The sequence below is a fragment of the Centroberyx affinis genome, unplaced genomic scaffold (assembly GCF_046629955.1).
Source record: "Centroberyx affinis isolate AG114_WGS23_722 - 3 ecotype Tasmania unplaced genomic scaffold, CSIRO-AGI_Caff_v1 ptg002065l_1, whole genome shotgun sequence".
In the NCBI taxonomy this organism is placed as follows: Eukaryota; Metazoa; Chordata; class Actinopteri; order Beryciformes; family Berycidae; genus Centroberyx; species Centroberyx affinis.
Genome location: NW_027280395.1, coordinates 496,732 through 513,182, shown reverse-complemented (window position 1 = coordinate 513,182; position 16,451 = coordinate 496,732). Strand labels below are relative to the sequence as shown.

The window sequence follows — 16,451 nt, the reverse complement described above, 5'->3', positions numbered from 1 at the left end:
CACACTCACAATAAACAACCAATGAGCAGCTGAGAGACTCAAAGCCAAACTACCTAAACTTTACTGAGTTTCATGTTGGTGGTGGGAGTCTTCGCTTCTGTGTTTCACCTGCAAAGAGTGTAAAAGAAAGTAGACTTCCTTCTGATTGATTGAAACGAGATGATGTGATGAGAATTATTGTATTGAGTTATTGAACAGTCTTACTAAAGAATAAACAAGAAGGTGTTTTGGATAGGCCATGTAATAATTTTCAGCTATTGATTATTTTTTTCCAGATCATTGTGCACAAACTATGTCGAGGTTTCAAGGCGCTACCAGGTAATGCATACTGCAGGTCACAGTTTGGTACCAACCCAGTACCTTGTAAAAAGTTAACTCACACCAACCTATGATGAACTGCTTGATGCCATTTTATTTAGACCGATATGGAACAATTCAAAACTCAGGCAAGAGCTGTCAATCATCCTTCATAATAAATTTTCTCTCTCCAGGGCGCTCATCTGGAATGTCATGGGACCAAACAGAGGTAAACACATTTTTGCTGTCTGAGTATGTGCTTAAAGGAAAAAACCACCCTAAAACACTTTAACACTGTTAAAAAAAACAACTATTGGTGATGTACCTTGCATTTCTGGGTCCATTTTGTTGGTAGGTGGTGTAGACCAGTGATTCTCAACCTTTTCCATATCAAGGACCCCTAACTTAGTCCACATTAGGGCCATGGACCCCCAGATTGATGAGATTTTGTCTCTCGGACCCAAATCTGAGAAGATTTTTATTGTTAGATATGATTTTGTCCAGAATCCCATGACAATCTGTATTGTAGGTAAAGAGATAACAGTGAAACTATGATCAAAATAGTCTATATTTGTTCTACATTCTCTAATTGTGCTTCTTGTAAATGAGTTTAACAATTCATACATTTCCTGCGGAGACCCCCTGGAACTACCTCAAGGACCCCTGGTGGTCCCCGGACCCCACGTTGAGAACCACTGGTGTAAACAATGTGACGTCACATTGAGATATTTTTCCAATGCAGCTATACTGGAGTTTGATAGCAGCGATCTAAAACATGAACAGTCAGTCCCTCCGAATCAAAGAGCGAGGGCTTCTTTCTAGACTCACCATTTTGCATCAAAACTCAACAATCATACAGGGAGAAATCCATCGTAGAAGAGGAGACCAATTTCTCAACTGACAGTGTCCTCAATAGACCAGAATGCAATGCAGCCACACGACATGTAGCGTTTTAAGTAAGAGGCGCGACTCTCTACTTTTTCTCAACTGGAAAAACTCGCTCTCTTGCTCTTACTACGCTATCACTATCGCTATCACTCTCTTCACCTACACGGATAACCAAAAAAAGTTCACACTCTTTCTCTTGGAGTTGTTGAAAGGCTTTCTGGGAGAAAAGGAAAGGAAATCACTAACTTAAGTAGAAGGAGATGAAGCAGGTTGAGGGAAAGTGGGTTCACCAAAAAAGTGAATTACCACACACACTTTATCACAAAGTAACTCCTGTGGGATGCATCGAACATCACAGATTGATGATATCTAACAGTGTGGAGTATATGAAAGCGAATATTCCCTTTAATCTTCTTCACCCCTGCCCTTTACTCTGCCTCTGGCCTGCAGGTTGTACAGCTGCATGGTGATACTGGAGATGTCTGGACCTGTGGATGTTTGCTCCCTTGCTAACTTTCTACAACGACACATAGACAACAGTAGTGGCATCACAAACGATGAGCCACTCACTCGCATGGGTTAGTCTGGCGTGTTTGAGTTTATGACTGATGCTATTGTCTTTTTTCCTTATTATGTAATATCTGTGATGTTTACACAGATATGATCTTTATACTGTTTATCATTGACTGTGCTGTCTGTCCTCAGTGGTGTGTGGTCCTCCTGGTTTGCCTGCCAATGATCTGTTGGCGTCTAACCTGACCTGGGTGGCCAGTAACCTGTTACACTCTGAGATCTGCCAGCCTGATCACAAACTAAAGTGGTAAGAATAGTAAAACACTTGGTCGAGTAGTGTCGTATAAAGCTGACCTTACTGGAGACGTCCAATCATCTTACTTTTTTGGGGAGGGGCGGGCCCTCTAGTACCGTCAGCCAATCAGAGCACTGTCTCTTTCTGGTTGCTAGAAAACAGCCTCTAGCTATTAAGGTGTTAGAGGGGCACTAGAGAGGTAATTACTACAAATATTTATAAATGATTTTCACTTCAGAAAACATAATGTTGTTGAAATTGTAGGAAAACAGAAAAAAATACGCCCCCTTCAAGTTACAAAGTGTTGTAAAATAAAACATAACCAATAACCAATAAATATAATCAATTGCGGATAATAAAAAGACGACTTGCACTTCTGACTCCATTAATATCCATAATACACATATCTTGTTAAAATCTAAATCCACCCTATAAAATTTTAAAAATAGCTACTTGCGATATACCTTGCATTTCTGGGCCCATTTTGTTGTTTGGTGGTGTATTCTTTCTTATTCCCACAGATAACTGGCCAAACTTAGATGCCATGGTGTCACATCGAGATATTTCCAGTGCAGCCACAATGGAGTTTGATAGCAGAACATTTTTCAGCAATCTAAAGCATAAACGGTAAACGTCAGGTTTTAGTGTCAGTCCTTCACAAATCAGAGTAACAGCTTCTTTCTAGACTCACTATTTTGCACCAAAGTCCAATAATCATACAGAGAAATCCATTGTAGAAGAGGCAGCCTCAATGGACCAGAATACATTGAGCATCACAGATTGATGATAACTAACACTGCAAGAGTATTCAAGGGTGGATTTTACCTTTAAGGTAATTCAGGTTTAATTCAGAAACCATATTGGACTCCCAATAAACAAATTAACAAAACTACTATAGCTTGTTAGACTTTTATCTCTAGAGTTAAAACTGGTTAGTGGTGTGGAGCACACACTGATTGTACCTGGGTAGGAGAAAAAATTACTTCTTCTGTTCCCTGTATTAATGAATTAAACAATATATATCTGTAAAATATACATAATCCAGTATGTTACAGTGGTATCATTTTATCAACCAAGAACTTAAGTTACCATAACTTGCCAAATGTTTTGCTATTGGCTATTTTATCTGAGTCACGTTCTGTTTTTTTGGGGTTTTTTTAAATGGTGGATATCTAATTTTGGAGCTTTAGTTAGATATCTAGATGTGATATGGACAGGCTCTGGGTGTTCACTAGGTACTGTTTTTGTTTATACTAAATAATATGAACAATAGCCTACAATATTTTGCAATTTCTCTGTTCTTTCCCTAGTGACGGCAACGAGACGTTTGCTGTGCTGCTGACTGACAGCTGTCAGGACCCGCCTGAGCCTCTCCCAACCAATCCCAGCACACTGCAGCCCTCCCCTCTGTCCAATAACAACACCACTACAGTGTCTGAGACCACGCCTCCGTCTCCAGCCAGCACAACTCAACAGAATAACACAACAGCTGAAAATAATGCAGCAACTAAACCGAAAAATGCATCGGAAGGAACAGTTGCTCAGCCTAACGCAACGGCTCAACTCAATAGTACACAAACCTCAACAGCACCACCTGTCCTGCAAGCAAGCACACAAAACGTATCGACTACAGCAACTCCACTGCTTACAACATTGTATTTCAATACGACAGCTACGACTCAAAATACCACTCACTACAATGTCACATTTAACGCAACATTACCTACAATATCACCAAGGACAAATAATACTGTAAATACAACACTGTTTCCTACTTTCTGGCTGAATACCACTTTGCCCAATATCACCGCAGAGGCATACACAACAGCAGTTCCATTAAACACAACAAACTCAGCAAGAACGAACACAACCCAGCACAACACAACGGCCATTCAACCCAGTACAACACAACTGAATACCACAGACACTCTTAACAGTAACTGGGAATCGAACTCAACACATCCCAACACTACAGCATGGCCAGTATATACAGAACAGCCGAATGCAACACAACATAGCACAACATTAGCCGCTGACAGTGGAGCAGTTTATAATACAACTACCACAAGTGCTACAACACCGCAGAAAACAACATCTAGATCTGATAACACAACATCATTCGTCTCAACGGTTTCTCCCAGTGTGCCAACAACAGACAACACAACAGATTTCACGGGCAAAACGACACTTCGCCCCAATGTGACTGTCTCTGACAGTACAACGGCACACAACACAACTGCCTCTGGTATCCCAACATTGTCGACACCCACCCATAGTGCAGCACTTCACAATACAACTAATAACACAACACCATTTACAACGATAAACCCTGTCAACTTAACACTGTTCAACACAACAACTCCTTCCCTCCCTCCTGCCGACAACCGAACATCACAGAACACCACGGTTACTCCAAGTGACTCAACGCTAAACACAACCACACTGACTCCCAATTACACAACTGTGTACAATGAAACCACAGCCACCAACAATGGAACACTGCAGAACCGCACAGTTACAGCAAGTAATGCAACAATAAACACAACTACAACATCTCCCAGCTACACAACAGCAGGCAATATAACCACTGCTGCCAATAACCGAACTCTCCTGAACATTACAACTCCTCCAGCCAACACAACACTGAACACAACTACATTATCTCTAAACAACACAACAGCAGGCAATATAACCACTGCTGCCAATAACCAAACTCTCCTGAACATTACAACTCCGCCACCTAACACCACACTGCACATAACTACATTATCTCTAAACAACACAACAGCAGGCAATGTAACCACTGCTGCCAATAATCGAACTCTCCTGAACATTACAACTCCTCCACCTAACACAACATTGAACGCAACTACATTATCTCTAAACAACATGTCAGACAATATAACCACTGCTGCCAATAATCGAACTCTCCTGAACATTACAACTCCTCCAGCCAACACAACACTGAATGCAACTACATTATCTCTAAACAACACAACAGCAGACAATGTAACTGCTGCCAAAAACCGAACTCTCCTGAACATTACAACTCCTCCACCTAACACAACACTGAACACAACTACATTATCTCTAAACAACACGTCAGACAATGTAACCATTGCTGCCAGTAACCGAACTCTCCTGAACATTACAACTCCGCCACCTAACACCACACTGCACATAACTACCTTATCTCTAAACAACACAACGCCAGACAACGTAACCACGGCAACCACTGGGCAAAGAAAACAGAACACAACTGTTACTGCTACGCCAGGCAATGAAACACAATATAATGCCACAACATCACCTGATAACTCAACTCTGGGCAATGCAACTTCTACTGTAGGCAACACAACTGTTAATATAACCACAGTAGCCCCACGTGACATACGAGGGAACAACCAGACAACAAATTACACCACAGTGAGCGTGCCATACCACGTCACAACACCAACTACCCGAAATGACACCAACTCAACCACAGCTACCCCTGCAAACAGTGTCACTCCTGTCTCCAGCAACACAACTACAGAAACTGACCTCCTCTACTCAGCTGCTACCAATGTAAACCCTGATTTCAACCAAACAACCAAAGGACCTGGCTTCAATTTAACAACAGCAGTGCCAGCTAACACTTCTCTAGAGCCTACAGCTGCAGCTTCAACCATGACCGCCACAGCTAGACACACTACAACCACACCTGGTCCACTTCCAGGCCAGACCAGTCAGACCAACAGCACCACTACTGAGGTTTTCTTGCCTGCTGGAGAAACTGCACCATTCCAAACCGACACACCCACCACCAAAACCACAACAATAACAACAACCGGTATGTATGGTTGAGAATCCAAGAGTTTTCTTAGTTATTTGGTTAAAGCTGCACAAGGTAACTTTTCACTTTTGGTGGCCCAAAAGTTTGAAGTTTTGAAAGTTTGAAGTCTACTTCATAATCAAGAAATCATGAAACGTGATGTGAGTGCAGTTAACTGCCCACTCCTCGGACCTAAATTTATTCTTCTTCTTAGTGGTTGGTAGCGGTTAAGATGGTGAGAAGATTTCCCGCCAGAGACTGTACTCAACACCAGAATTTCATGTGGGCACATAGAGCAAATATACGTCATCTTAATTATGGGGGATGGGATGCTCTTCTCTGTCGCAGCCCCAATTTGCGATTTAGATCTAGTGCAGCTTTAACCTTGGTTATTGCCTTTTTATTGATAATGTGCCTAGCCTCCGTGAAAAACTGACTCACTGATGACATGATGGCTTGCTGTAATCCTTGCCAACAAGTTCACCCCGTCTTCCTACAGCATGTACAGCATACACTTATTTAATTTCTATTATATAATACTGATAATACTTCCCCAGTGGCCCAAGAGACAACCAAAAATAGCCAGGAGGAAGAGGAGGAAGCAGCAGCAGAACTACTGGATCAAACGCAGGATGCTTCTCAGCTCAACGCCTCCCAGGTGAAGCTATTGATCTATTTAATTATGCTCTTGAAGAGTGAGGGAAAGCTCACTGAAGCATTTTGCACAGCATTTTGGAAAGCTAATTGAAGTTATGACCTGTTTTGCTGTCAAAATAACTACACTTCAGAATGAAATCAAATCAATCTTATATTTACAAAAGGTTGAAAGTAACAATTATTTATCAACTTAGATATATAGGTTGTTGGAATCAAACCCTTGAGTTTTTCATTTAACATATTCTAAGACAATTCTTCCAATTTTTCAACTTAACCATCAATTTTGCAAAAAAAAAAAACATGAAAGTTCATCATTAACTTTCTCTAAAATCTGAATAATGCTGTCAGCAAAAGTAGTATCATTTTGTCATCCAAGGACATGGATTATGTACTGTCCATTAAAAAAAAGTATTTGTTTAATGTAATGCTATTAACCATTGTGTTAACAGAGTTGTCGCATTTGACTGGTAGATATCTCATTTTGGAAGGAAACTTAATTTATATTTTTATGGATATTCTAGGTGGAGCAGGTGGTGGGGAGGTTGGAGAAGCTGCTAGAGGGTCCTACTGTCTCTCAGTCAGTGGGACAGACGGCCATCAATGTAATCAGCAATCTGATGGAGGGTGATGCATTGGCTCTCACTGCATCTGCTAATAGGTACAGCACATACACACACACACACACACACACACACCCAACAAAATACATTTGATTTTCCCGTAACGTCTTTGTCTTCCCTCCTGCTGACAGGCTGATTCGAGCGGTGGATGACCTGGGCTTTAAGCTGGTTGTCGCGGATGAGACCGAGGTCCTGACGTCTAATTCACTGCTTCTGGCAGTCAGGACAGTGGATGGGACCAACTTCCCAGCAGCCTCCATCAACATCTTCAACACTGCTGACCTTCAGGTAGCCCAGATCCAGATTTAGTTTATGTGTAGATACAATACACAAAAAAGAGAAAAGGAAATAAACAAAATACAAACTGCACGGCTGAAATGATAGATGATAAAGATGACAAAGGAACAGCTGGATTGGACAATGGAAACCAAATTAAATCAAAATCTGAACTCAACAACCACTGACTAACAGACCTGGTCCCAAAATTCAAATAACATGCTCTGTGCACAGAAAGTGCGCAAAATTCATTTCAACACCATGGAAGGATTACTGGGAGGAGACATGACTAGAAACAGGCAGCAGCGAGTTTGACATTGAATGGTTTTATATTATGTTTTATATGTTTTATACTGAGTGAAGTTTTAATTTTTAGCGAAATTTTTTCTTGTTTAACCAAGACCAAAACCTTAACCGAACCTTAACCAAATTGTTTTAGTTGCCTAACCTCAGCTGCATTTTATCTGGCTAAACCTAACCCTAACCTTTAACTAAAAGCTGTAGGCCAATTACTTACTAGCTAACTTAACTGTTAGCTAACCTTGAAAATGGTGAATTCTCACTTGAAACATTTTAGTTTTTGATCCATCTGTCATTTGTATTATCAACACTGGGCTGTGTAAACATGAATGGCTACCTTATGTGTGCAAAAAGTTCTCTCGTTAAGCAGTCGCGTGTGTGTGTCCCAGCTGAATGTCCTGGGCAGGTCTCGGTCCCGGTCCCGGTCCAGGAGCTCACAGACCTCTCTGGGTTCTGTGTTCCTGCCCTCCTCTCTCACTGAGGGCCTGAGTCCTGAGGAGCAGCGTCAGGCCAGCAGGGTGCAGTTCACCTTCTACACCACCACCTCCCTCTTCCAGGTACGATGCTCAGCGTCATCTGCATGTACATTTATCATCACCTTCAGGTTTTTCACTCAATATAGAATGATGTACTGGTGTTGAATGCTCATTGATCTGTCTTTTTTTTTTTTTATTTTCTTTCATTTACAGTCAAGCATAAATATAGTGAGGGGCATACAGGCATGTCCCTTCACCCTGACTAAAAAAATGGTTTATTTAATGCATATAAAGTATTATTTACATCAGTGAGTGTGCTCAAACTCTTGCAGGACACAGCGTTAGATAACCAAACCATCGTCAGTCCAGTCCTGGGCTCCAGTGTGGCGAACCTGTCAATTAGCAACCTGAGGGAGAACATTCAGTTTACCATCCAGAACATCAACCCTCTACCTGTGAGTGTGCGCACATGTAAAAGTCAGGAACGCTTATCATATCAACTTCTCACAACAGATGTATGGCATATTCCTCAATACAAATTACACAAGGGGTAGCCAGCAATCTTATTAGTGAAAAACACATTCCAGCTGCCATGCTTTATTGGTTACTATGTGATAACCAGGCAGCTAGTTAGCCATTGTTCTTCTTTTCTCTCATCTTTTATAGAGCCTTTGCAGTTGCATCTCAATTCTCCTAGCCATCATGGAGGTCCATTTGGGAAATAGCTGTGCACAAATAATGACTAAACATATAACCAGGCTAGAAATAGGGAGATGTGGTGTCAGAAAAGGGGATTGTCTGATAAGAAAAACAGAACACAAAAGAACACACTGAGAAAAACCCTATGTGTACTAGCCTACTTAAAAGTTAACATTTCAGTCAGTATACAGTATTAAAAAATATATAGATGCCTTACATTGTAAAGCTATAATACCATTGTAAAGCCATAATAAAACCACAATAATAATATTGTTAAGGGCATTTTTTATTGGTTCCCCTAATACTTGTGAAATTTGTGACATATAGCAGCAAGTTTTCAAAATAAAAGCTTACCTGAAAATGATCATTTTAATCTGAATAGCACACCTTGGATTCAGTCATGAAAATTCATGCAAAGTTTTTCCTGAAAGCTCCCTGTGGTAGCAAAGTTCCTCTGTGACACTTCCTCTTCTCACCTGCACTTCCTCTTTCTCCGCTGTCCACAGGCAAACTATGTGGCCTCCTGTGCGTTTTGGGACTTCAGTCTGAATGGTGCGTACACGCCTAGTTGAGCTGGATGAGTGCCAAACTCTGCAGGTATTGATGTTCCTGTTTGTCATGTTTCTAACGCTCAGGTGGCGGAGGAGGCTGGAACTCTGCTGGCTGCTTTCTTCTCAACACCACACAGGAAAATACAAGCTGCAGCTGCAACCACCTCACCTCCTTTGCAATACTGCTGGTCAGTGCGTGTGTGTGTGTGTGTGTGTGAGAGAGAGGTTGTGTGACCATGACCATAACCTGACCATGGAGAAGCTGAAGACAGTTGGTAAAGGAATAGTGTAAAACAACATCATGGGATCATACTGGAGTGTGCAACTTCTCCATATTTTCATAAAAAAAATTACATAAACATAATAATATCTATATTTGCACAGTGCTTTTCTTAAAGCTACACAGTGTTACAAAATAAAAGGAACAAAAGAAGCTGGAATAAAGAGGGTCATGCACTGCTGACTTCATCATTGCCAAAGCAGTCCTGGTAACCAATGTAAAGATGCTAAAACTGTGGTGATATGATCTTGTCTTTTTGTTCCAGTAAGAATCCCATTTTGTGCAAATTGGAGAAGGGAGAGGAGATTTAGAGGCAGGAATACAGACAGCTGCAGTTTGTCTAAGCAAGAAACGATAAAGCTGATTAAAGCCTACTAAACTAAACCATATTGGACTCACAATATGTATTCATTATTTGTATTTACAATGTACGTGTGTGTGTGTGTGTGTGTGTGTGTGGGTGTGTGTCCTGCCTTCTATTAATCCAGGATGTGTCCAGAGGGGAAGGAACCGACCCTCAGCACACTCTCATCCTCAACTTCATCACCTACATTGGCTGTGGAATCTCTGCTATTTTTCTCGCCGTCACCTTATTCACATACATTTGCTTCCAGTAAGTATCTATCTATCTATCTATCTATCTATCTATCTATCTATCTATCTATCTATCTATCTTAGTGTTTCTGTTAGTTTAGAAAGCTCCATATGCAGCTGACATACTGTATGTAGAATCCTTATGTATGCTAAGGAGTGAGGAGCCTTTAAAGTGGATACATTTACCTTGAATATTATGCTGAATGCAAGATCAAACACCCTCTTTTTTCATTATCAAAGCAAGTCAAGCTTCCTTAAGTAGAAGCTGCCTTAAGCTTTATTCAAGAAACAGCTAACCCAAGCTCTTAACTACCTCCTCCGCTCAACAGATTGGTCCTTAAAGGTGCCATGTGTAGCATTTTAAACATCAATAAATCATTACCACCTTAATGTTGAGACATAAGTATGACTACGGGGAACAAACACGACTACTGCCAAGAAGATTGGCAGCCTACTACTGGCTCTACATTGCATTTTACATTGTGTGCCACCGAGTCGGATTTTGTGGGAAATCTGCCAGATTGCTTTATGGCACAAAGGAAGATTGCTTCACAGCATAAAACAGGAAGAGGGCTGCGGTTCATACCAACTATCTTCTTTACAACAGGGTTTATGGGAAATGTGGTCTTATAGATAGATAGAGGCTCCCAATCGTCTGGACCATGGTCTAATTTGTTTATGATAATTATACCAAGACGCTTCAATTTGTGTGCGTTTAAAAATGGTAGACGTAGCACCTTTAAGCGAATGTTTGGTCTTGAATTTGATATAATTGTATATGTATCACAGCCCAAGTATTGTGATCATGTATAAGCCCCTCATGATTTCCACTAGGGTTCAACCGATATGGGTTTTTGAGGGCCGATACCGAGACTGATATTTTTAAACTGAAGTCCCATAGCATTTAGACCACAGGACACCAAAACTCTCCACTGAAACCCATAATAATGACATTCTTTTAGGCTGGATTGGCAGCTCTTCAACAATTAAATGAATACATAATATACCAAGCCGTTATTTCACAAACTCTTTCTTTTCAGAAAATTGCTTCGGGACATTCCCTCTAAGATCCTGGTGCAGCTTTGCCTGTCCCTCTTCCTCCTCAACCTGCTGTTCCTGCTGGACGGCTGGTTGGCGCTCTACCCATCCACCGGGCTGTGCATTAGCACCGCCTTCTTCCTGCACTACTTCCTGTTGACATCGTTCACCTGGGCGGGGCTCGAGGCGCTCCACATGTACCTGAGCATCGTGCGGGTGTTCACCCCCTACCTCAGTCGATACATGCTCAAGTTCTCACTGCTGGGCTGGGGTGAGTACCTTCACTGCAAAAAATGGAAAGCGGTCCAGTGATTTTATCTTGTTTCCAGACCTATCAAGCTTATTTCAGGATAGTTTCAGTCAAATTATCTCACTGCACTGGCAGCAATCTTGCTGGTTTCAATGAATTTCACTTGATACATGATTCTTTCAAGAAATCATCACAAAACAATGAAGAAAATCTTGAAGCAACAAACTTTCTCTAAGTGAATTTCACTTTTACCAAGTAAATGTCCTGAAACAAGTAGCATTATCCTGAAGAAAAAGTCAAATTTGTTGAAACCGGTAAAATTATCTGCCAGTGCAGTAAGATGATTTCACTCATTTTCAAAAATCATAAAATAAGCTTGATAAGTCTGGATACAAGATAAAATAACTTCACAAGTTTTTGCAGTTTTGCCTTAACACTGAGCTCCAAAATGTTAGTTTTCATGTTACTTGAAGATTTTTTTTTCAGAACGCTGTGTATATTTCTGTAAAAGAACCGCTGACTTAAATGAACTGCTACGGCCAAAACTTCAGTTTCTATCTACATGCTGTAAATGGATACATCTTTAAAACTGATATTCAAAGACCTCTTTTTTTTCTTCTGTGATGCTTCCACTGGTGAACATCCTGGTGTTTGCAGGTCTTCCTCTCATCGTGGTGATTGTTGTAATATCAGTGGACAAAAACAACTACGGTCTGGTAACATATGGGAAGAACACAAACGGCACTTCAGATGACTTGTAAGTTACAGCGCTCTACAATCATAACCTTTGTATGTAAATGCTGTTTTTTTTTTGTGTTTTTTTTACTGCATTGTGCTATTTCTCTTCCGCTAAGCAGGCTGTAATGGAGCTTGTAGTGTAGTGTGATAGCCTTTCCCTTATAGCTGAATGTTTGTTATCCAGATCTGTACATATCTAAGATCAGTTCACAGATCCACAGTCAGGGTTAGTGGGGCCACTGGGGCCACCCATCCTAAAAATGGATGTAGTAGTGTTATTATTAGGGTTAGACCGATATATTGGTTTGGTGATATATTGGGCCAATATTGATCTTTTATTAAATGTCGGATATCGGCCAGTCATGTAGTCCACTGCCTATACGGAGGTTCCAAGGCTACATGAACATTTCTGTAAAAGCTGCAATGAAATTTTATTTTCTTTGCACATTACATTTACATTTCACTACGATTGAATAGGTGTGGTGAGTGACTCTGCCTTAAAGAGCTGCCAACCCTAAAATGATTTCTTCAGTCTGGTTTTCAATGGAGAGTTTTAGTCTCATGATGGTCTAAGTGCTGCTTCAGAGGCTTTTCCACCCTTCTAAGAATAAAATTCTGGGGGGGAAACACAAAATACTATGTAATTTTTTGGCATGAACATGGAACATTTAAAGCTATTGAATATCAGCACAAAATATCTGCTTAAATACAAAAATACTGGTATTATTCAAACCCTTATTATTATTAAACGACAGTATCTGCCTCTGTGTCTATGTCTGTCACCCTGCAGCTGCTGGCTGCGTAATGACATAGCCTTCTACGTCGGGGTGGTGGCCTACTTCATCCTGATCTTTGCGCTGACCCTGCTGGTCTTCATCGTGGTCCTGGTCCAGCTGGCCCGGATTAAGAGGCAGAACCCGCAGAACCAGTCCCCACAGAGGGGCCTGATGACCGACCTGCGCAGCATCGCTGGCCTCGTCATCCTGCTGGGCCTCACCTGGGGCTTCGCTCTGTTCGCCTGGGGACCGCTCTACCTGCCCTTCATTTACCTCTTCTCCATATTCAACTCTCTGCAAGGTCAGACGTGTGTACAGTGCGTGTGTGAAGAGTTTCTTTCCAAAATGAGATATCCGCCTTTTGGAAAATGTGATTCCTTCACTGTGATAGCATAAAATAGGAAGAATTTATTATACTTTTTAAATATATGTTAAGCGACTCAAGTCCTTGGTTTACAAAATAGCAACACTTTTACAGTCAGAATCCTCTACATTTTAATATGATTGTATAATGAACTTCAGGTATTTTTTTCCCAAATGAAAATAGAAATTCTCATATATACAGTATGTTTATTCACATACTCATGTATAAATATATACATTTACACTGATACTTATGAGTGTTAGGCCAATATACTGTATATCAGGCCAATATTGGCCTTTTATTAGAAATCAGATAACAGCGTGTCAATGTCATCCCCTGCCAATATGATGGATGTGAGGATATAATTTTACTAAACCAGCTTGTTGGTCAATCTATGAAATCTGAAATGAAACCTGTCTCACTCTGCCACAAGGAGCTGCTAACCAACCATAACCAACCAAAGAATTTCATTAGCATGGGTTTCAACTGAGAGTTTTAGTGTCCCATGGTTTTAATCAGTGGTTCTAAATTTCGGTCCCCAGGACCCCAGGTACTGCTGGTTTTCACTCTAACCGTCTAATAGGAATTGATTTACTGTAGACCTGGGATGCCAAGTGAATGTAATTAGCTGGTAGGACAGAAAACCAGCAGTACAGTCCCAAAGGCTGGGGACTGCTTGGGAACCATTGTTTTAAAGGCTGTTTCAGAGGCTTTTCCACCCTGTAAAGTACAAAGTTCTGGGAGACACTGAAACCTTGTACCTGGATCCTGTTGGAGATGAAAATGGTCAAATTATACATACAGAATATCAGCACAAAATACTGGATATCGGCAGCATATTGGCCGAAACCCAATCCACATACTGCATGAAGACAGCAAGCAAATTAACTACTAATATCAACTTCTTTCCTTTATATTGTTTTCTCTTTGTCTCCCTTCTCCAGGTTTCTTCATCTTTGTGTTCCACTGTGCTGTGAAGGAGAACGTCCGCAGGCAGTGGAGAACTTACCTCTGCTGTGGGCGTCTGCGATTGGCTGAAAACTCAGGTGGGCACTCTCTCCTTACACGCACGCTGATATTATGATTGGACAGATTAGGTCAATCAGAGAACAGAAATCAGCAAGTTGATGTATATGAGCAAAGCCATTGATTAATCTGGTCAATGATGTATTTTCCAATTTATACACTCACATACTCTTGGACATACGCACTGCTCTGCAGAATGGAGTCGGACGGCGACCCAGAACCCGAAGAAGCTGTCCGTCACCACGGCAACCAGCTCAGCACTCAACCCCGCCTCTCGAAGCTCCTCCGTCATAAGCGAGGGCACCAATAGCAGCGGTACATTCATGAGTGGCAAATTTTCAAGTCTTGACATATTCGACGCGGAGATAATTTCTGCAATTTCTATAATCTGTTAAATTTCTCACCGTGCAGGTTCTGTGTTTGGGGACAGCGGCATCTCGGACGGTGGTTCCAACGTCGACGTCGTCCTCAACGAGATCCACAGACGCAACGCGGCGCAGCAAGACACGGCCTGGCAACAGTGAACAGTCGGCGTTCATTCACGACGACAGTAAAATGATATACTGTGAGAGGATGGTCGGAGATTGCCGATCTCCTCACAGATCGAGGAACCACAACGTAGAAGGAGAGTAGATGTTCAGAGCGTTTCAAGAGGCTGGTCCGTTAGAGGAAACCCCAAGATAACAACAAGAGAGGAAGTAATCCTCCCTGTTACAGAAGATGGAGAAGGGTTTTACGGTGTAATGAAGACGGTGAGAAGAAGATGAATGAAGGATGACTGAGGCGCCATTGTCTTTCATACATTGATCCAGCGACCAACTAGTGAAAGACGTGACTCTTTACTGTGATTCATGTGGACAATAGAATATATGTAAGAGGCTTGTTGGCAGTGGTTCATGTACAGCAGCTGTGTTTCTGACTGAAAAATGACACTTCCATTGTCACAGCTGTGACTCGGTGACTGTGCATACTGTATCCTTTGTTTCAACGCTCTGACAGCTGTTAGTGCACACATTAAATATGACACCTAACATTGTTTTCAGTCTGTGAGAAAGGATGATGTCATGTTAAAGATATGCAATTACATCTGATTTGTCGCTTAAAGGAAAAATCCACCCTAAAACACTTTAACATTGTTAAAAAAAACAAAAAAACTGTGCAGCCTTGTATTTCTGGGAACATTTTGTTGTTTGGTAGTATACAGTATTTTTCTTGTTTACACAGATTACCGACCATACGTAGACGATGTGATGGCATATATTCATGTATACGACGTCATATTAGATATTTCCAGCACAGCTACAATGGAGTTTGATAGCAGATATCTAAAACATCAGTGGTGAGTGTTTTGGTGTCAACCCCTCAGAATCAAAAATCAACATTCTCCACCGAGAGTAACCTCAATAGACCATGATGCAATGCTGAATGCAACAAATTCACGCTCCTTCTGTGGGGGTTGTCAAAAGGAATTCTGGGAAACGTAGAGATTCCCTAGCTGAAGTAGAAGTAGACGAGGCAGGTTGAGGGAAAGTGGGTACAACAAAAAAGAAAGTTACACTTCATCACAAAATAACTCCTGGAGTGCACTGAACATCACAAATTGATCATATCTGACAGAGTAAGAGTATCCAAGGGTGGATTTTTCCTTTAATGTGAGATAGTATCTGTTTTGTTTCACTACAGTTCAATGTTGATATTACTGCTCAAAGTTTATAGATTATATACAGTAGATCTGTTTGAAGGAAAAAATTAAGTAGTATGATATTACAGTATAGCATGGTCAAGTAGGATAATTTAATATCATCCTATTCATGTCCTTGTACAAAACCATAAACATGCCATGAGATATAATGAAACTTCAACTCAATACTTGGTGTGTTTTCTTTCTTCTTTGAGTCAGAGTTTCAGGTCCGCGGACTTTAATCAACCTGGAAGACCACCAATTAGACTCAGATCGGCCTTCCACCTCATCACAGTGTTGCGTGGCCTTCAGCTTCAT

At 41.1% G+C, this 16,451-nt stretch overlaps 1 protein-coding gene across 1 annotated transcript; it reads left to right on the top strand.

Moving 5' to 3' along the window:
• The first annotated feature begins 281 nt into the window (after nt 1-281).
• adgrg2a (adhesion G protein-coupled receptor G2a) lies at nt 282-16,291 on the top strand. The gene is made up of 19 exons (XM_071531340.1): nt 282-318; nt 492-526; nt 1,636-1,763; nt 1,891-2,005; nt 3,304-5,825; nt 6,365-6,465; nt 6,986-7,122; nt 7,216-7,372; nt 8,050-8,217; nt 8,469-8,591; nt 9,342-9,387; nt 9,471-9,574; nt 10,155-10,279; nt 11,301-11,569; nt 12,206-12,305; nt 13,077-13,363; nt 14,371-14,472; nt 14,648-14,767; nt 14,864-16,291. Exons 3-19 carry the CDS (start codon nt 1,649-1,651, stop codon nt 14,974-14,976), a joined length of 4,704 nt encoding a protein of 1,567 aa, XP_071387441.1. The 5' UTR covers nt 282-318; nt 492-526; nt 1,636-1,648; the 3' UTR covers nt 14,977-16,291.
• The last annotated feature ends 160 nt before the right edge of the window (nt 16,292-16,451 follow it).

What these genes read in the sequence shown, in the direction of transcription:
- adgrg2a (XM_071531340.1), top strand. Translation starts at nt 1,649, where the DNA reads ATGGTGATACTGGAGATGTCTGGACCTGTGGATGTTTGCTCCCTTGCT. An exon ending in CACAACAATAACAACAACCG is followed by an intron (nt 5,826 to 6,364) that starts GTATGTATGGTT and finishes ATACTTCCCCAG; the next exon opens with TGGCCCAAGAGACAACCAAA. An exon ending in CCACCACCTCCCTCTTCCAG is followed by an intron (nt 8,218 to 8,468) that starts GTACGATGCTCA and finishes AAACTCTTGCAG; the next exon opens with GACACAGCGTTAGATAACCA.